Genomic DNA, 21336 nt, shown 5'->3' with positions numbered 1-21336 from the left:
TACTTTAAAACTACATACTTTGCATGATTCGTTCCAGAAGCTCTCAGTCAGGACATAACAGACACTAGAAAATGGACTTTCTGTCCTCTACACAGGCATCCTTTGGCAAGAAGGTGCTACATTTGGTGATCCAGAAACAGTTTGCCCTTTGGCAATTAATTTTGTGGGGGACTCTCCCTATCTCATTCTGCTACTTTATCCATCTCTTATTTATTTTCACTGGTCGCTACTTCATATATGTCTGATACTGGGCTACAAAAGGGGAAATTTTTTACACAATAATTTTCTTGCTGCTAGCGATGTTTTCCATGATTCTACCCTTCCTGGTATTGTTAAAAAAAAATGTTCACAACTGTTTTGTTGAGAAGCTTTGGAGCTTCATGCTTTGGGGTGTGAACTTGAAATTTGGGAGTGGTGCAGGATGGGGGTGGGGTGTCACTCGAGTGTCATGACTGTGCCTTCTGTAGTTCCTTTGAAAATTCACCTACATTTGGCCTAGTTCTAAGCCTCCAATACAAAACAAATCTGTTTGTATATGATCGGTAGATACTTGCCTAGAGTTTAGCAGCTACGTTCTCCAAAGATTCCATCAGCAATGAGCATGCTCCAACCCAGGGCTGCCAAGACTGAGCATAGCGTCGCCTGCTCAGGCTCCTCATAGGTGCCGAAGGATAGATACAGTGTCACCGTAAGCGAGATGAGGGATACTACCTCTCTTGTGCTCTCAGTGCTTCTGCTGCAGCGGGCCAGGAAGCGTGACTGGAATGCAAGGGGTGGAAGGGATGATAGAGAATACAAAAAAGGGGGGTAGGATGGTAGGTGGAGAGAAGCTGCGATGGAGTTAAGGGGGGGAAATGGACTGAGGCCATCTAGAGGGATAAGGGGTACAGGAGCTAGGGTGGGGAGCTAAGAGCATAAGTCTAACCACAAGAGAACATCCCCCTCCAGAACCTGAACACACGACTCCAGCATCTCAATATTTTTCGGCTGTTGGCAAGGAGCAGCGAAACCCTTTGGAAATACATGATGGGGAGGGGGTGTCTGTGAAGAGGGATGGCAGTGGTCGGGAGGGGACAGGTGGGCTACAACGAGGGACGTTTGGGACTAGGAGGGGATGGCGGGGGATTCTGAGGCGGGATGGGCGGGGGGGGGTCTGAGGTGCTGGATGGGGATGAGCAGGGCGGCTGGTGCTCTGAGGGGGATGTCGGTGTCGCTGGATCGGAGCGGGCTGGGGCCTGCCGCAGGGCTCCGTGCGGGGCGGGGCTCCCCCGGCTGGGCCCGGGGAGCCCGTGGGAAGTACCCGCGGGGCGGCACGGCCAGGCCTGACACGCAACGGCACCGCCCCGCCTCCCCAGCGCCGCCGTTGCAGGAAGCCGGAAGCGGCGGGAACAAGCTTCAGCTTGGCAGGGCCGGGCGGGAGTCGCGGATCGCGGCGCTGGGACGGGGCCGCTGTCTGCAGGTAGGGCTGGGCCAGTGCCGCGCGGGAGGGGTGGCGGGTCTCGGGGTGGTCTCGGCGCTGTGGTGGGAGCCGGGGCTAGGGCCGCTGCCGGAAGCTGGGCTGTGACAAGCCGGGGCCAAGGGGGAAGGGTGCGGGGATCGGGCCCGCCAGTGACTTGCTGCGTGAGCTCGGGACCGAGTCGGGAGAGGGAACAGGAGCCCGCCCGGTGAGCCCACCGCTCCTGGGGGCGGCCCTGCGGCTCCGCTCCAGCCCCCCAACAGCCCAGCGCTATGCCGGCCCCCCACCGTCCCGGTGACCTGACCAGGCCCCGTGTCCTCTGCCCCCGGTGCCGGGAGGGGGCAGGTCAGTGAGGCGCCTTTGGTTCCCCACGCTGGGCCCTAGTCCTAGGGCAGCGAGCATCCGCCTGGGGCTGCTGGGGCTCGCCTTGGGGTGACAGCGCTGGTGAGTTGTGGCCGCGTGCCTGAGACTTGCAACGTCTTCAACGTTAAACGCAGCAAAATCCTTTGGTACTGGAGCGAGAGATTTTACAAGCTGCCTTTAAAGTCTGTCCAGATGGAGGAGGGAGTTTCCCTAGAAGTGATCGACATGGTGGGTAAGGCATTGAGTTGGTGCCTAGGTGACATGGTTTCCGACTCCAAGGATGGTATCCTGATTTGTTCATGGATGCATATGAGCTTTAATGACCTCATCTCAAAACTGAACCACAGTTCATTCACTTATTTCAGGGGTTCTCAAACTGGGGGTCACAACACCTCAGGGCGTCCTGAGGTTATTACATGGGGGGGTTACAAACTGTCAGCCTCCACCCCAAACCCTGCTTTGCCTACAGCATTTATAATGGTGTTAAATATATAAAAATATGTTTTTTAATTTATAAGGAGGGATTACACCCAGAGGATTGCTATGTGAAAGGGGTCACCAGTACAAAAGTTTAAGAACCACTGAATTATTTTATGTTTTTAAATCTTGTAGCCTCTTCAACTAGGCACCTATGGGGAAAGAGTGGGGGGGAAGAGAGGAGGAGGTGGGAACCATTATCTTTTGTGGAATATAAGCTTTCAAACTTTCATTTAAGAAAATAATTCCATCTGTTGGAGTAATTCCAGTTTTTGGATGTTGTGAAGGCCAAGACTATAACAGGATTAAAAAAAGAACTAGATAAGTTCATGGAGAAGAATAAAAGGAGACTTTTTAAATTTAAAAGGTAATATCCTACTGAGGAAAATAGAAAGGAACATAAAATCTGGCAAGTCAGGTATAAAAGTATAATTAGGCAGGCCAAAAAGGAATTTGAAGAGCAACTTGCCAAAGACACAAACTAACAGCAGATTATTTTTTAAGTACATGAGAAGCAGGAAGCCTGCCAAACGTGTATTGGACAATTGAGCTGCTAAAGGAGCACTCAAAGAAGACAAGGCCTCTGCAGAGAAGCTATATTTTCAATTCATCTAATACTATTTCACAATTCACCTAATACAAGTACTGTAGTGCAATCTCTTTATCATGAAAGATTTCAGAGTAGCAGCTGTGTTAGTCTGTATTTGCAAAAAGAAAAGGAGTACTTGTGGCACCTTAGAGACTAACAAATTTATTTGAGCATAAGCTTTTGTGAGCTACAGCTCACTTCATCGGATGCATTCAGTGGAAAATACAGTGAGGAGATTTATATACATAGAGAACATGAAACAATGGGTGTTACCATACACAATGTAAGGAGAGTGATCACTTAAGGTGAGCTATTACCAGCAGGAGAGCGGGGGGGGGGGGGGGGAACCTTTGGTAGTGATGATCAAGGTGGGCCATTTCCAGCAGTTGACAAGAATGGCTGAGGAACTGGGGGTGGGGGATAAACATGGGGAAATAGTTTTAGTTTGTGTAATGACCCATCCATTCCCAGTCCCTATTCAAGCCTAAGTTAATTGTATCCCGTTTCCAAATTAATTCCAATTCAGCAGTCTCTCGTTGGAGTCTGTTTCTGAAGTTTTTTTTGTTGAAGAATTGCAACTTTTAGGTCTGTAATCGAGTGCCAAAGAGATTGAAGTGTTCTCCAACAGACTTGTTGTTCCTCAGACGTTTTTGTCAACTGCTGGAAATGGCCCACCTTGATTATCACTACAAAAGGTTCCCCTCCCCGCCCCCGCTCTCCTGCTGGTAATAGCTCACCTTAAGTGATCACTCTCCTTACATTGTGTATGGTAACACCCATTGTTTCATGTTCTCTATGTATATAAATCTCCCCACTGTATTTTCCACTGAATGCATCCAATGAAGTGAGCTGTAGCTCACGAAAGCTTATGCTCAAATAAATTTGTTAGTCTCTAGGGTGCCACAAGTGCTTCTTTTCTTTTATCATGAAAGTTGAACTTACAAATGTAGAATTATGTACAAAAAAACTGCATTCAAAAATAAAACAATGTAAAACTTTAGAGCCCACAAGTCCACTGAGTCCTACTTCTTGTTCAGCCAGTCGCTAAGACAAACAAGTTTATTTACATTTATGGGAGATAATGCTGCCTGCTTCTTGTTTATAATGTCACCTGAAATTGAGAACAGGTGTTTGCATGGCACTGTTGTTGTAGCCAGTGCTGCAAGATATTGACATGCCAGATGTGCTAACGATGCATATGTCCCTTGATGCTTCAACTACCATTCCAGAGGACATGCGTCCATGCTGACGATGGGTTCTGCTCAATAACGATCCAAAGCAGTGCAGACTGACGCACGTTCATTTTCATCATCTGAGTCAGATGTTACCAGCAGAAGAGTGATTTTCTTTTTTGGTGGTTTGGGTTCTGTAGTTTCTGCATCAGAGTGTTGCTCTTTTAAGACTTCTGAAAGCATGCTCCACACCTCATCCCTCTCAGATTTTGGGAGGCACTTCAGATTCTTAAACCTTGGGTCGAGTGCTGTAGCTATCTTTAGAAATTTCACATTGGTATCTTCTTTGCATTTTATCAAATTTGCAGTGAAAGTGTTCTTAAAATGAACAACATGTGCTGGGTCATCATCCGAGACAGCTATAACATGAAATATTTGGCAGACCGTGGGTAAAACAGAGCAGGAGACATACAGTTCTCCCCCAAGGAGTTCAGTCACAAATTTAATTAATGCATTATTTTTTTAACAAACGTCGTCAGCATGGAAGCATGTCCTCTGGAACGATGGCCGAAGCATAAAGAAGGATATGAATCTTTAGCGCATTTGGCACATAAATATCTGGCGACGCCAGTTACAACAGTGAATTGAAAAATACTATTTCTTTTGTTTAATCGTGCAACAGCCCTAGTTGAAACTATTGTAAAGAACAGAATTATTAGACACACAGATGGATATGATACGTTGGGGAAAAGCCACATGGACTTTTCCCCAATCTATTAGAATTCTTGGGGGGGCGCTGTTCAAGAATCATGTGAACAAGGGGTATACAGTGTAGTTGGACTTTCAGAAAGTCTTTGACAAGGTCCCTCACCAAAGGCCCTTAAGCAAAGTAGGTAGTCATGGGATATGAGGGAAGGTCCTCTTATGGATCAGTAACTGATTAAAAGACAGGAAATAAAGGGAGAGAGGTAAAAAGTTCGGTCTCCCAAGGATCTGTATTGGGATCAGTGCTGTTCAACATGTTCATAAATGATTTTGAAAAAGGGGTAGACGGTGAGGTGGCAAAGGTAGCAGACAATGCAAAATTACTCAAGATAGTTAAGTCTAAAGCAGACTGGGAGGAATTACAAAGGTATCTCAGAAAACTGGGTGACTGTACAACAAAATGACAGATGAAATTCAATGTTAAGTGCAAAGTAATGCACATTGGAAAACATAATTCCAACTATACCTACAAAATGAAGGGGTCCAAATTAGCTGTTACCACTCAAGACAGATCTTGGAGTCATTGTGAATAGTTCTCTGAAAACATCTGTGCAGTGTCAGTCAAAAAACCCCAACAACTAACAACGTTAGGCCCTATTAGGAAAGGGATAGATAAGGGGATAGTAAATATCATAATGCCCTATATAAATCAATGGTATGTCCATGCCCTGAATATTGTATGCAGTTCTGGGTTGCCCCATCTCAAAAAAGATATATTAGAGTTGGAAAAAGTACAGAGAAGGGCAACAAAAATTATTAGGGGGATGGAACAGCTTCCATATGAGAAGAGATAAAAAGGACTGGGAGTTTTCAGCTTAGAAAAGAGACAACTAAGTGGGGATATGATAGAAGTCTACAAAATCATGAATGGTGTGGAGAAAGTGCATAAGGAAGTGTTATTTACCCCTTTACACAACACAAGAACCAAGTGTCACCAATGAAATTAATAGGCAGCAGGTTTAAAATAAACATAAAAAAGTACTTCTTCACACAATGCACAATCGACCCACGGAGCTCGTTGCCAGGGGATGTTGTGAAAGCCAAAACTATGACTGGGTTATAAAAAGAATTAGATAAGTTCATGGAGGATAGGCCCATCAGTGGGTATTATTCAAGATGGCCAGGGATGCTACCCTATGCTCTAGGTGTCCCTAACCCTCTGACTGCCAGAAGATGGGACTGAACAACAATGGGTGGATCACTCGATAAATTGCCCTGTTCTGTTCATTCCCTCTGAAGTGAACAGGATACTGGGCTAGAGGGACCATTGGTCTGACCCCGTCTGACCCTTATATTCTTAAGATCTTGGGGGCATAGTTCATGTCTTAAGTGTTTGTACAACAACTAGCACATTGGAGGTTTTGGGCATCTTCATAAATACAAATGATATTTGCTGGGGAGGAGGCTGAAAAAGCAGAAGCAGAAAGAAGGGCAGCAGACTAGAAGCCAGGAGTTTCAGAGAAAAAGAATGCTCCTCCTTTCCAGTGGGTAAGGGCTTTTGAATGTACTAGAAACAACAATGGATGAGTTCCCAGGAAGAGTACCTTAGTAGGAATCCCAGCAGCTTTGGTGTGGGGGTGGTCAGAGTTTGCCTTCTCCTTTAGGCATTGCCCCTAGACAGAGAGACCTCTCAGCTTTGTTAAGTCTTCCGCCTATTACAGGTCTGGTAAATTTTTCAAGTCCTAGGTATTATGCATGCAAAGCAAAACTGGGTCAATTCCTCCTGCTGACTAACATACAAGAAAGAGCACTAAATTTCTCATCTCAACCAAAGCAGTCAATGCAAAATAATCCTCAGTCCATTCCTACTATATACAATCACTTCCTGAATTCACCAAACGCTAACCTGCTGACAAATAGAGCAAACCTCCCCACCAAAAACTGAAAAATGGTCAGGATGCTAAACCAAAACCTAAAATATCAACATATGAGTCATTGGGAAGAACAAATTAAAACAAACAGTAAGCTAGACTGCTTTTAGGTCCCTGTACAGAACTACTTCCTCATCTGTGATCATAAGCTAGAAGTGAAAATGAAACAAAGTTTTTAGAGCTAGTTCAGAAAGGCACAGTCATGCAAGGAGGACAAAGGACAGGTTGAGACAGGGAGACATTCTAATCTAATACCCAAGGTACAAAGACATGTGAGAAATTATTTCTAGCAATTTGAAAAAATAGGTTTAAATGAAAAATCCGCTCCCTAGCTCTGGGGAAAAAGGAGAGAGATTACAGAGAAGGCAATGTGTATCTTTTCCGGCATTTTTAGTATCTGTTTCCTTTTTTCTTTCTCAGTTTTTGCCTTACCTTGTATACTTTTCTTTTGTCCTGCTATGTTGTGTACTATGTGCTCTGTTTTGACCACTTCTTCCCACAGTTTTAAATGCACTCTCTTTCTGGGTGTCTCCATTTTAGTAACATCAGTCAGTATCCTAAATCTCTAAGGGAGAGAAAAGAGTGAGTGGATTTGGGAAGAAGAGGAGGAGGAGGTGGTAAAGACAGAGAAAAAAGAGAAAGTAATAGATGCAGCATACACATAAAAAGAAACATTCTGAACTATTGTAAGAAAAAAGGTGGAGTGAAGCCAGAATGGGAAAGGAAGTAAAACAAAAACAAGGAAAAGATGTAGCAAGTTATATTTTTAGAAGTTAAATAGAAAGTTGATTGAAGATTGTTAAAAGCAGATCAGAATACAACTGTGTTATTCCTTTAAATTGAGGGTTGTGATGTTGGGGGAATGGTTATTTTTCACCTTGGATAGGGTGAAACCAGAGTAAGTTGCAATGGTGTATTGTATTTATTTAGGAAGGAATATATGGGCCCCAAGAACAAAGGTGTTAATATGACCCTATAACTGTCCAACATGAAACAGTTTTCAATAAAGTTCAGGGTTTGGAATGCAAAGATCTGAGCCTGCTTAAAACCATGGCAAACTCATTATTAAACATTTAAAAACCCTTTATTAAAGATATAGGGGGAAAAGAGAGAGAGCATTTGAAATGTAAAGTATTAAGTAAGTCTTTCATTTTAAAAAAAAATCCCTTATTCCCTTTCCCTTTAGCTGTGGAGAGTCCTTAGAAGATTACAAAAATAGAAAAAGAAAACCCTTGTGTGCAGTCTTTTAGATGGTATTGAAGATAGTAATTACTGTTATTTTTGGGAAAAGTTAGCTGAGATGGGCTGGAGCTGGCATTATTGCTGTTATGAACGTCCATTCGTAGGAAAACAAAACACACACAGAAGAGGAAAGAAAAGAACAGCAAAGACAGAAAATGCAGCATCTGTCTCTGGTGTTGTTTCTCACTTACAACCTCACTGCTGGAAAAAAAAACCCACAGATGTGACACAGTGTTTTCAGCTGCTCTGAGACCTGGCATACTTGTACCAGCATCAGGCTGTTCAGGGTGTTGCTTTTAGCTTCCTTTTTCTGGTTACAGGCTTATAGCAGTGTTGCAAACTAAGCGTCTGCTTAGCCAGCCAAGACTGTATATTAAACAGAAGGAAAAAGGAGAGATAGGAAAGAGAAGAAATAAAGTGGTGAAGAAAAAGAACACACAAGGAGGGGTGACGACAAAGTCACATCTCAGGTAGTGTTTGGGATTCAGCAAGTGACGGTGGCAGTTTCATCTGGTTCCCTCTCTTTGGAACTGATGTCCTGATCAGACATTTCTCAGAATTAGTATAAAGAAGGTCTGGGGACCCAGGAGACAGTGGGGATGGCAGCCATGATGGTGAAGTTTCTTCCTTCCCCTCTCTTGTCTTTCAGCCAGCCAGCGTTCACCAGAGCCAGCTTTTCCTCCTGACGTCTCTTTTTGAAGACCCCAAAAGGGAGTGATGGGCAGAATAGCTCAGTGGTTCTCAATCAGGTGTACACATACCCCTGGGGGTATGCAGAGGTCTTCCAGGGAGTACATCAACTCATCTAGATATTTGCCTAGTTTTACAACAGGCTACATAAAAAGCACTAGCAAAGTCAGTAGAAACTAAAATTTCAGAGGCAATGACTTGTTTATACTGCTCTATAAACTGAAATGTAAGTACAGTATTCATATTCCAATTGATTTATTATATGATAAAAATGAGAAAGTAAGCAATTTTTCCGTAATAGTGTGCTGTGACACTTTTGTATTTTTATGTCTGATTTTGTAAGCAAATAGTTTGTGAGGTGAAACTTGTGATACAACTTGCAAGACATCAGCCTCCTGAAAGGGGTACAGTAGTCTGGAAAGGCTGAGCACCACTGGAGTAGCTCATCATCTTTCCCCCCTCCCCCCCCCCCACATTAGGCCTAATTTCCAACAAAACCGTTTTGTTCTTTTGATTTCCAGTCCAGCACTTCTCTTGTTTACCAGCCATGACCTTAACATAGTTCTTGAATTAGATCAGTAGGCCTTTTTGTTTAGGTTAATACAGTCTTACTCCCTTTTGCACCTTCTCACGTCGACATTTGTTGTTATGGGTTATTGAGACATTTTATAAACGTTCTATAACTATTTACAGTTGAACTCACAATTAGGGTAAATTTGTAGGCCCAATCATCACAAATGCAAGCTCTTGTTTGCACCGAGGCTCCACATGTACATAAAGCATTTCCACTGGTGCAGCTATATCAGTGTGGTTACATCAGTACAAATATCCTAGGCTTAGATCTGATTCCTATTTTCACTGTTTGAGATTTTTGTCAATATTTTGTACCGTATTGTAAATGGTTTCCTGTCTGCTAGATTTTTGTCATCCATCAAATGAAGTCCTAGATCTGATAGCGTGATATACTGTTTTGTAGGGTGCTATGGCTCAGGCAATTTTTTTCTATTGGTCTTGGCATACATTACCTTTAAAAATAAGAGGGAAGGAGGACAAGGGACCTCTTATGTAAAAATGTCACATTAGTATCTATTGGGCTGTGAGATGATCACTTTCTAGTCAGCTATTAAATTGTTTAGTTTCTGAATAAAATTGGTAAGACAGAATTCTTTGTGTACTTACTATCTATGTGCACTTTTCTGCTGAACAAACAAGATTCAGTAGATTTGACTCTTGGCAAGAGGTAGTCAAGATAGCATCATGCAAAGCATCAATCCCATCTTCACTATGTCCATGCCACCTGGCACATCACAGGTAGTGGGTCTCATTATCTGGAAGACATTTTTAGTCCAGTGTTTTTTCAAGCTTTTTCATAGCATGGACCTTATTTTAATATAGAAACTGCCGCAGATTGCCTCAGGGACCTGTCTCCTGCCATTCAGGTCTGCATAACATCTCTTTTGTACCGTAGCAGTTACCAATATGGGAAAATTATGTTTGACTAGTATTTTAGGTACTTTTAGTAGAGCTGGTTGAGAATTTTTGAAGTTTTGGTGAAAAGATGTTAGAGAAGATTTCCACTGTTTTTTGACCAGCTGTTGTTCTGAGTTTTCTTTAATGCCTTTTAGCAGCTTGAGAAAAGGAAGAGGACCCACCAGCACCATGCGACCAGCCAGCTTGCTGTCTTTTGTGCTATATGGAGCTCTTCTTCCCTAGCTCATGTGTTAAGAATGAGTAATGATGGAAATAGATAAAATACAGTAGATTGGAGCTGCTTCATAACATTGGATCTATTTTGCAAGAATTCCAAGTCTTTACCTGGTATCTCTGCATTTCACACATTACAAGATGATTGGACTTGTCTAAACGCCTTGGGACTGGCTTATAAGAAACACTTTACACATAGTAATGTACCTTAATGAGAATCTATTATTAGAAATTATTACAAGTAGAAACTTGTTCAGCCAAAATAATTTGAAAATTCCTGTTTTAATGCTGTGTTGCCCTGAGTACTGTTAGAAAGGCAGGCCCCTGCCTTGTGCTAAGCACTGTAATGTGACTGATTAACTGTAATTGATATTGCAGCACAACTTCCTCCATTCTATTGATTTTCCTGTGGTAAACCCCCTTCTGTGTTGTTACAGACTTTCTTTGCTGTTGTATAAACCAATGATTTCTTCAAACAGAGCTGAACAACTTAGGTGATAAATATGGTTCCTTTAGATCTCTCTAAAAACAGGAAGTTCTTTTATCTCTTCTTCCTGTTATCACAGGGCTTGTGGGGCTTGATTGTGCTTTTCATAAGAAGAGTAAAGAGGCTTTTCTTGGGGGGCTGGCAGGGAAGGGGGGATGGGGAAAAAAAATCCTGATACGATGAATGACAAAACTGAACTAATTCAGGTTATCCTTAATTCTGAAGTGTTCATAGTTTTGCTGTTCCATAATTTATGGTAACTTACTGTTTTCTTTAGGCATTGAGAGATATTACACTGTTCGGAGACACTGTAATAGCTGGTTGTATTTGGCTTCTGCTGAAACAATAAGATTATAGTATTGGTTGTGTATGAAAAATTAGAGCTTTGCTTTAATTAAAATAGATATGTTGTGGGCCTTTTTTAAATTTGGACAACTTAGAATTTTGTATTAAAAATCAGGAATTAACTCATAACACGATTGAGTTCTATTATTAATAATTGTGGGAAACTATCCAGGAAAATGCTGCTTATCTGGCACACCTGTCGTCAGAAGCAGTTTATAATCCATCTGAGGGCTAGGAATGGGACTCTGGTTGCTGACAATTTTCCTGTCTCCCATGGTAGCATAAGAGAGTTGAGCCTGTTATCATCTGTACCTTTCCAAGGACAGCATATAGGGTGGCTTTTATTTATGTTACTTAGGCCCTGATTCAGTAGGCTACTTTATTCAGGTGCCAGGGTCTGCCTGTGCAAAACATGGGCATTCTGTTCTATATCAGTCTTTATACCGTCTGGCTCCTCACTGTAGTATCTGAGCGCCTTCCAGTAGTTCATGTTGTCTGTTCTCTCATCCTCGCCTCAGGTGGAGGAGCATGTGCAGTGGAGTGTCTTGTTTTGGTAGAGATTACGGGTTGGTTTGTTTTTTATACATATATCTGTTATGTGTTTTTATTAGAGAAGGTGAGGTGAAAGAAGTGTGCTTTGCAGTTGAAGTGGAAAGTGGCAGGGTTTGGGGTAGTCCTTAGTTCTTGGGGGGTGGGGGAGGTCATTCCACAGTCTCAGACTGTCCCCAAGAAAGTTCTGTCTCCCACACAAGTGAGCTTTACTGTGGTTGTAGAATTCCATTGTGCCAGAAGAGTGGAGTTGTTGATACAGTCTTTGTTCCAGAGCTTTAGATGGTCTTTTGGGTATCCTTGGCCCAGGTCATGGACCACTTGGGAGAAAAAACTGAGATTTTGTACTTCATTTAAAGTTCTATGGGAAGCTAGTGTAGAGAGCAGAGGACAGATCTACTGTGCTCCCAGTAGCCTGTGTTGCTGAGAAAAGAGACTGCAGCATTTTCTACTAATTGGAGTTTCCAGAGTGCTGAAGGTTCCATGCCCACCTATACTGCATTGCTGTAGTCCAGCCAAGTGGTGATGAAGGCATGAATAACTGAGGCCAGGTCTTTGTCCACCGAGTGGGAGCGGTTGGGTCATTACAAAACCTAAACCTAATTTCCCCAATACTAATTTCCCCCTACTGTTACTCACACCTTCTTATCAACTGTCTGAAATGGGCCACTCTCATTACCACTTCAAAAGTTATTTTTCCTCCCTTGGTATCCTGCTGTTAATTGAATTATCTCATTAGACTGACCTCACACTCGGTAAGGCAAATCACATCTTTTCATGTATTTATACTTGCGCCTGTATTTTCTACTCCATGCATCTGATGAAGTGGGTTGTAGCCCACGAAAGCGTATGCCCAAATACATTTGTTAGTCTCTAAGATGCCACAAAGACTCCGCGTTCTTTTTGCTGATACAGACTAACACGGCTACCACTCTGAAACCTGTCAGGATAGGATGGAGTCTCAGCCAGCTGGAGATTGTGGTGGTTGCTATGTGAGAGCTCTACTTGTGGCGGTTGCTATGTGAGAGCTCAGTGAGGAATCCAAGAGTACTACTATACTACGGATTGAGTTGATCAGTTTTGCAAATCGTTATTTTTATTAGATTTTAAAAAGAATCTTTCAGCCTGAAATTTTAATTAAAACAAATGCGTTTAAAAGTAGCTTCAGGTATTTCACCTGCTCCTGCACCCCATTGCTGCTTTTTGTGAGCTCACAATCACACTTCCTGAAAGCAGGGGGAGGGCAAAAAAACAAAAACAAAAACCCACACACCAGTGGGAAAGACCCACACAAACAAGGAAAATTCCCAGCCTATAACTGGGAAATAGTTAAATTGACTCTACCCCAAATGATCTACAATTAAGAAAGCAAAAAAAAACCTTGAAAATTGGAGAAAAATCTCTAGTTTCTTTCAGTTGCAATAGTTACTACTTCTAACAAGTAGTTAAAATATTAGAGTTTACATTGGTTCTTTAATTATCTGACTCATGTGAAACTAGCTTCTTGGAACCTACCAATCTGGAGCATCCATACTTACACTGAGGTAGGGCCATATCTTTCAGTCTCCTGTCATACTTCCTGGGGTTACCCAGAGTTGGGCGGCACTTCGCTACTACCTGCCCGTGCCCTTACCAGGAGGAAGCCTTGTCTGAACCTGACAGGGGTCAGAACCCCCACTCTACTGGCCGCAGGCAACACAAGCACTCCTCCCTCAGCCTACTCAGGCTCCGCTCTTCCTCTGCAGGTTAGCCATCAAGCCCTTTGAGGGGCCCCCTGAAGTGTCCAGCCCTGGTCCACTGGATGCTCACAGAATTCACAAATCCACTGCTCCCAAAAGAACAGTACCTCCAGCTCACCAGTTACACCTCAGAGCATAGCTCTGCTTGATACACAACTCTTATGTTTATAGTGAAAACAAGTAAAAATGTATTTTATAAAATGTAGAGATTTGAGGCGAGCCAATAAAAGTATTGGAAACAAATGGATAAATATAAAAAAAACCATAACGCATGATCTAGAATCTAGACTGGCTTAATCCTTCCAGCATTTGTGACAGGGTCTGATCACCGCTAGTAGTCCTCCTCCTGGCCATCCTGGGGATTGGCTCTGCGAGACATTGCACCCTTCTTTGGCAGTGTCTTCACCCATCCTGTCTTACCCTGCGGCCCCTCTTGCTCCAGGAACTTCAGCCTCCTCTTTGGGACTTGGCCTCCGCCTGGGTCACCATACATATTTCCCGACAGGGGGTGATGTAACAACAAAGTCTTTCCTGGACAAACCATCCCAGGGAGTCTGCTCGGGGCACCAGCTAAAGGGAGGGACACGTGACCTCCCCATGTGACACCCCCACATGACTCCGCCCTGCCCCCAGCCCAGGGCTCTCCCCATCCCCTCCGCACATTACCTGGAGGAGTGGGGTGGGGGGAAGGGGCTCTGTCCTCCCACTGTGCCAGCTCTGAGCATGCCAGAGGGGCAGGTCAGGGCTCCAGCTCACTCGGCTGCTGCCCCCAGAAGCTGAGCCTGGGTGGGGGGCAGCCTGCCGTTGCCCTACCCAGGCTCTGTCCCAGTCAGCCGCTATGTTGCACTGAGCGGGCAGCGTCCCAGGTAATTTGGCTGGAAGAAGCTCTGGCCCCGCCTCTTCTGGCCCCACCCCACCCCTCCTCTCCCTCCAGGGCTGGCTGCGGGGCGGGATGGGGGAACACACTTAACCCTTCATGCCCCTCCAACAAGTCACCTCTGTGGGCAGGCCTGTCCTCTACTTTGGATTCCAGGTCAGGGGCCCTCCAGTCAGCAGCCAAGGCCTGCACTGTCCTACCGTGCTGCTTTCCCCAAAGCCCTCTCCTGGCTTCCCTGTTCTCTGGGTTCACCAGCCTCCCTCATCTCCAGGAGTAACTGTGGATTAACCTTTAGCCCCTTAACACACCTCACTCCTCCCAGGGAGTGATTGCTGTCTACTTCCCTGCAGCTCCCTTCTGCGGTCTGTGCCCTGGCTTTATAGAAGTCTTGCCTGTTTCTGCCCAGCTGAGCCTGTTCCCAATCAATCCTCTACTCCCTGGCTGCTCCTCCAGGTGCAGCCTATGGAGTTAATTGGCCCACCTAGCCATATTAACCCTTTCCAGTCTTGTGTGGGGTAGACACCCTGTCACAGCATATTATATACCAAGGCTTGCCTTGTGATCTTCTGTTATGAGAAAAGTCACGCTGTCCTCTTGCCTCCTCAGTGGAAGGATACTATCTCTTTCGTTGCAATACCAGATATATCACCTCCTGCTCTGTGGTCCTTTCTATAGCTTTCACAATCTGTTATTGATTTCGCAGCTTCCATTGTGAGACATACAATGCACAATATATACCTGACCAGACACAGAAAGATAAGGGACTCCTAATCCCATGCCTGAACAGAATCTGTCCACAGCCTGTCACATCCTGGTCACCCGCCTTTAACTTTAAGAACATAATTTCCAGTGTAGATCTAAGTTCCCTGTAAGCTGCGCAGCCACGCAGCAGCTGATTTAGGGCCACACAGGTGCTCAGGGAACCCGCTTGACCAGGACCTGCTGGGAAATGGGTGCCTCTCCCCTGGCCCCGCTGCTGTGGCTGGAGGAAGGGGCGCCCCTTCCCCCAGCCCCAACTCAGCCCCAGACCTGCCACAGCCTGGGGAGGGGCGGCCTGAACCCAGCCCCGGTCCGGACCGTCTCGGGGAGGGGCGCCTCTCCCCCCAGCCCAGGTGCTGCTGCGGGGAGAGACAGCTGAGTGGGAGTCCTCTCTCCCCGCTATAGCCCCAGAGCACCCTTCTGCACTCCAAACCCCTCATCCCCGGAGCCCACACCCCAACCCTCTCCCCCAGCCCTGAGCCCCTCATCCCTGGCTCCACCCCAGAGCCTGCACCCCCAGCTGGAGCCCTCACTCCCCCCCTGCACTCCAACCCCCTATCCTAGCCCTGATCCCCTTCCAGCACTCTGAACCCCCCAGCCTGGAGCCCCCTCCAGCATCCCAAATCCTTCATCCCTGGCCCCACTCCAGAGCCCGCACCCCCAGCCAGAGCGTTCACACCCTTGCACCCCAGCCCTGAGCCCCCTCCCACACTCCAAACCCCTCGGCCCTACTCACATCACATGAATTTTGTTACGTGCACCAATATGAAGGTGATGTGTCACCTCCATATTGGTGCACATAACAAAATTCATTCTGCACGTGTGTGGGAAAAATTAGAGGAAACACTGGTGTAGATACATAATGTCTTAAATATTATCCATCCATACGTTTCCATGTAAGCTACTGGCTCTCGGTAAAGACCTTACATGCCACTCTTTTGTTAATTATTATGTATGTACCTGACGAAAGGATCCCTATTAAACCCAGTTGCCATCAAAAGGACCCTGGGTCACAAACTTCTTATTTCAGAGCCAGGCTTACTTTGATATCACAAAAACAATGAGGATTCCAGTACTCCATGAATCTGAAGAAGTGGGTTTTTTACCCATGAAAGCTTATGCTCAAATAAATCTGTTAGTCTTTAAGGTGTCACCGGCCTCCTCGTTGTTTTTGTGGATACAGACTAACACGGCTACCCCTCTGATATTTGATATCACGTAAACCTGCCATTATCTCACTTCCATTGTGCAGTCTCTCAGATATGCTGAACCATGAAACTTATAGAAATGTTGCTTCTCTTAAAGGAAAGACATAATTCCCACATTATTTGAAACCTTTTGTATTATTTTCTTCTATCTTTTATGGTCTCTTTGTGCCACATTTAGAAGCTGACAAAAGAATGGTTATTGAGACCTTTATTTGATTTTTAGTTGATTCTTTCAAATGGAGGAAGGGAAAAAGAAGACCTAAAACTGTGTGACAGATTTTATACAGTGTTAATTTTCATTCTGGTAGCATTTAGCTTGCCTTCGTTTCCTTTCTTCCTGCCTCCCCATCTCTCTAATTGGTGGATTTTTAATTCCTTTGTTAATTCTTTAAATCTCTGGAGTAGTGTTTCTCTGTTTCATTAAGAATGTATTGATTTTCCTTTAATTTTTGTGTGTGCAATATACTCGGTAACATTTATTTTTTTATTTTTAAGCTTGAAAAGAGAATTGACTAATCGAGAGAAAACATGCAGAGCACTTCCAATTATCTATGGCTTTTATCTGACGTTCTAGGACAAGGAGCCACTGCAAATGTTTTTCGTGGACGACATAAGGTTTGTGTGGAGTAAACAAACTCGTTACCATATAATAATTATTTTTTTCAAGAACAAGAATCCTTGTATTAATTCTTAAATAGTCTTCCTGTCTTGTTTCCTTTGTTAATGCATGGAAGTTGTTTTGGAAATCCACAGGCTGGATTCAGTAAGAAAACAATCATTAAACCTGGCACCTGTAATGTGAAAGCCCTTGAAATCTGTTCATCAGCCGTTTATGGAAAAGTTTTTTGAATTTTTTTATGATATTTTATTTTAATATCCCTAGTAATCAGGAAAATATGTGTAAGATACGTGTTTTTAAACATCTTTATCATTGTTATTAATAACACAATCGGTATTAATACTGAAAGCATTTGTAAAATGTACCATTCTTTTTACTGTGCTTTCTCCATGCCTTTTGCATTTTATCCAGTTTGGACAGTGAAATTAAGCAATCATTTTCTGATTCTTATGCACAAATACACAATGCTGTTTTGGTTCTTATGCACAAGTACAATGCTGTTGAGTTTCCAACAATGCAGGGAAATGTTTAAATAAACAAGTAGAAAACACTCTTTTGGGGCCTAAATTACTAAACGTATATGTCCTTTTTAAATTGGAAAGAAATATATATCTGTGTCTTTTTAAAGAAACTGTTATTTCTGAACTCATTTGGGTGGGGTGGTAATCTTCATTCCAGATAAATATTCTGTTTGGGCTCTCTTTACCTAAACTTCTGAATTTATATTTATTAAATATCTGAATTTATTATTATTTAATATTATGATAGTGCCCCAATGCCATAGTCAGGTTCAGGTAACCATTGTGCTAAGTACAGGGTAGATTGGTTTTAATGTTATCCAGAGTGCTTAATTATGTCTTAATTTCTTTAATTGCCTTACTAATGTCTATAAAAACAGTGAGGAAAAATAACCCAACTGCTAATACCTTCTCCTGACTATAAATTATTAACAATCTTTTTATAATTTTAAAGAAAAACTGAAAGGATTTTTATCTGCCAAGGTGTTTTTTGGGCGGCTTTTGTTTTCCCCTGAAATAGCTCAGGATATCACAAACTATAAAAGCATATGGAGTTGCACTGCTGTTTGAGATGTAATGGCTATCCAGTGGTGTAGGAAAAATGCAAAATCCCAGGATTCAGGTCAGCAGATAAATAAAGCCCCAATCCTGCAAACACTTTTACATTATTATCCCCACTGAATCCATGTGAGTAACTTTTTCCAAGATTGGGGCATAAAGCAGGAACTAATTTTTAAGTGTGTTGTTCTAAACTGTATTAATTGTAGTTTTTAAACCTCTACATACTTGGCTACGGATTTGGGCCTTACACAAATTTTCTAGAAGAAGATTTTCAATTAATCTTTGTACAGATAGTAAAATCTAAAGTTACCCCTCAGATTTCTCCATCTTTGTGAAAAATTACCCCCTAATCGGTGTTTGTTTACCTGAATTTAGATGGGAGTCGAGGCTGTTCTTTGTCATCAGATTATATATTTTGTCTCTCCCTCTCAAATTGTCTTGAGTTTGCAGTTCTTCATGTGTCCTGGCATTGTCTGTTAACAACCCTCAAGTGTTTGTAAAGAAGTAGCTTATCTTGAGCCATTTTTTCCTTCCTGCTTGTTTTTCCTTACAGCCCCCTATTAAATCAATATATTCATATAATAAACATTCCAATAACCAGATGAACATACAATATTAATAAATTATTGCAGAGAAGCTGCAATTATATCATACTTGTATATAAGTGAAAAGTGTTCTGGAATCTTTCAGGATGACTGGTACTGTATAAATGTTAATTATTAAGACTTGACTTTGATTTTTTAAAAATAATCTGAATATTTTTCTGATAGAAAACAGGGGATTTATATGCCGTCAAAGTATTTAACAACATAAGCTTCCTTCGTCCTGTGGATGTTCAGATGAGAGAATTTGAAGTATTAAAGAAACTGAATCACAAGAACATTGTCAAATTGTTTGCTATTGAAGAAGAGGTAATTAGCTGAAGTGGTTTGTAGTAATGCCATCCATGATTCCTGCATATGTATTTCATGTAAACTCAGCTGTATGGGGTAAGGTTGTATTTTTATTAAGAAGTATATAGGAGCCTTTTCCTACTGGCTCCTCTCCTTTTGCTGAGAATCTCACCTGATCTGGAGCCACAGATTGAAAGATAGCAGAGACTGAGTGGTGATACTGCTACTGAAATACATAACTGACTCCTAACAGCCTAGCACATCAGTACGCTTGCCCTGCTGTCTTTAGCATACAATCAGGATCAGTGCAACAGGCACTGAATCTGATCCACTGCATTCACGTGCATATTATGCAAATACGGTCCTAATTTATAAAATCTTAAATTGAAATTATTTAAGGTAATAGATTTTAATTACACTACTGCATATTATTATATTAATATGGAATGCATGCTACTGTTTGATTTGCTCTTGGTTGATAATTTTGCAGCTTATTCAGAACCCCTCACTTTTTAAAAATATAAATAAGATTTCAGGGGTTCCACAAGACCGTCAGAAGATAGGCATCTTGCTGTATAAAGTTCACATAATGATAGAGCAGATGTAGAATTGCATCCAGGGATGAATTAAAGTAGCACTTCTCAAAGTGAGGTTGGCTAAGAGTTCACAGGAAAATGGGTAAAATGCAGAGGTCGGTAAAGACTTTGGGGAGGGGAAGTAATCAAAGGAGAGAAGTAAAAGTGCTGCTCCAGGCTCTTCTCCCACTGTAGTTCCTCATTTTTCATTTGCCTCTACGCTACCTGCTACTCTGAGAAGGCCATTTTAAGGGTGAAGAAGGGCTAGCACCCATAATCTTGTGGCCTCCCTAGTTTCTTCTGCACTCAAGATAAATTTTAAAATGGAACCAATTTTTCTTTTTTCTTTCTTTTCATTTTTTAAAAGCCATCAGAGTGAGACTTGTATATAAAATAGCATCAGGTTACAAAACTTTGAAAATAGGAGACTACGACTTGATGTAATCTCTGGAATTATTAACAGTCTTCATATCATTGTCAAATCTTTATATTTTTTATTTTTCAGACAACCACTAGACACAAAGTACTTGTTATGGAATTTTGTCCATGTGGGAGCTTATACACCGTTTTAGAAGAGCCATCTAATGCCTATGGGTTGCCAGAGTCTGAGTTCTTAATTGTGCTGAGAGACGTGGGTATGTGGGATTTAATTTTTTAAACACTGTATAATTTGCCCTGTTGCTCAGCTGTTGTTTGGTTTAGTTTGGAATTGGAGTATTAAAATTCCTAGTTTGACAATATAGATGAAATCCTATGGATTATAGTATTACTTTTAATCTGTATCAACAAATGTATTACATTATAAAACTATGATTTTTTTTTTCTAAAAATTAGATTTTTTTAAATGCAAAGATTTTTTTTTTTTTGGTCACACACTGGACTTCCTTCTTGACAGATCATCACATAATAGATTATGGGGAGTAATGAAGTCCACCATTGTCTGCCCCTATCACCGCAGGAAATCTGGCAATTAAAATACGTCCACTTTATCTGCTCAGTGTTCCAAAGGATGATGGCAAAACCCATTGTCATCTCTTGTTTCCTACATTGTAGACATTCCTCTGGGAAGAGAATAAGATCACTAAGGATTATAAACTCTTACCTAAAATAATGGAAGAAAATTAAGTTTCAAGAAAGGCATTTTTGAGAGCAAGATGTACCATTATTTGCTGTTTGCAGAAGAAAAGGCAAAGATTATTAGAATAGAGACAATAGGATATTCTAATCCTAGTAGCAGCAGTGGTCTTTGCCCTTCTCCTTTGCACACACTGAAAAACCATAGTCTGTGAAAGTATATATGCTTTTTTGGTATTTTAACATTTTTCCGGCTGGTTTTGATACATATGTACTAAATGCTGTGCAACTCTGTATTTAAGTGGCTGGGATGAATCATCTCCGAGAAAATGGAATAGTGCACCGTGACATCAAACCAGGCAATATAATGCGTGTTATAGGTGAAGATGGTCAGTCAGTTTACAAACTGACAGATTTTGGAGCTGCTAGAGAGTTGGAAGATGACGAACAGTTTGTTTCTCTCTATGGTACAGAAGAATATTTGGTAAGCCATTTAATTTCTGACTGATGGACTTGTTGAAGCATGGGATATTTCTTAGTGAAAACTGAATAGCTGAGAGACAGAACCCCAGTTGAGAATTCATTTATCAATGACACATCTAGTCTGGTAGTTACTGTTATAACATCAATGCTACCTTTTGCACCTTGTGTCATGCCAGGCCTCCGCTGATCTGGGGAACAAGTGTGCTGAGGTCATTTCCTGACTCAGATTCTCCATGTTTCATTGGGTGATATAAAGAATTGTAGCGCAGATTTATTAGAGCTTCTTTGCCTCTCCCTCTCTGGATATTTTAAAATGTTCT

General features: G+C 42.4%; 1 protein-coding gene across 6 annotated transcripts in view; it reads left to right on the top strand.

Annotated features, from left to right (window-relative positions):
• The first annotated feature begins 1337 nt into the window (after window positions 1-1337).
• Window positions 1338-21336, top strand: part of TBK1 (TANK binding kinase 1) — a 62198-nt gene continuing 42199 nt past the window's right edge. For 3 of the 6 annotated variants that reach the window (XM_074942123.1, XM_074942118.1, XM_074942122.1), the window contains exons 1-5: window positions 1338-1459; window positions 16789-16908; window positions 18762-18902; window positions 19965-20094; window positions 20836-21017. In XM_074942123.1, coding sequence (XP_074798224.1) covers window positions 16822-16908; window positions 18762-18902; window positions 19965-20094; window positions 20836-21017 — 540 coding nt within the window. In that variant the 5' untranslated portion in view covers window positions 1338-1459; window positions 16789-16821. Of the gene's footprint in view, window positions 1460-1881; window positions 1901-2032; window positions 2052-8584; window positions 8852-16788; window positions 16909-18761; window positions 18903-19964; window positions 20095-20835; window positions 21018-21336 lie in introns of those variants that run through there. The other 3 variants (XM_074942119.1, XM_074942120.1, XM_074942121.1) reach the window with 3 other exon arrangements.

This window comes from Natator depressus, chromosome 1, assembly GCF_965152275.1.
Source record: "Natator depressus isolate rNatDep1 chromosome 1, rNatDep2.hap1, whole genome shotgun sequence".
Classification (NCBI taxonomy): Eukaryota; Metazoa; Chordata; order Testudines; family Cheloniidae; genus Natator; species Natator depressus.
The sequence above is the reverse complement of the archived record's forward strand: the minus strand, read 5'-3'. Positions and strand labels throughout refer to the sequence as shown.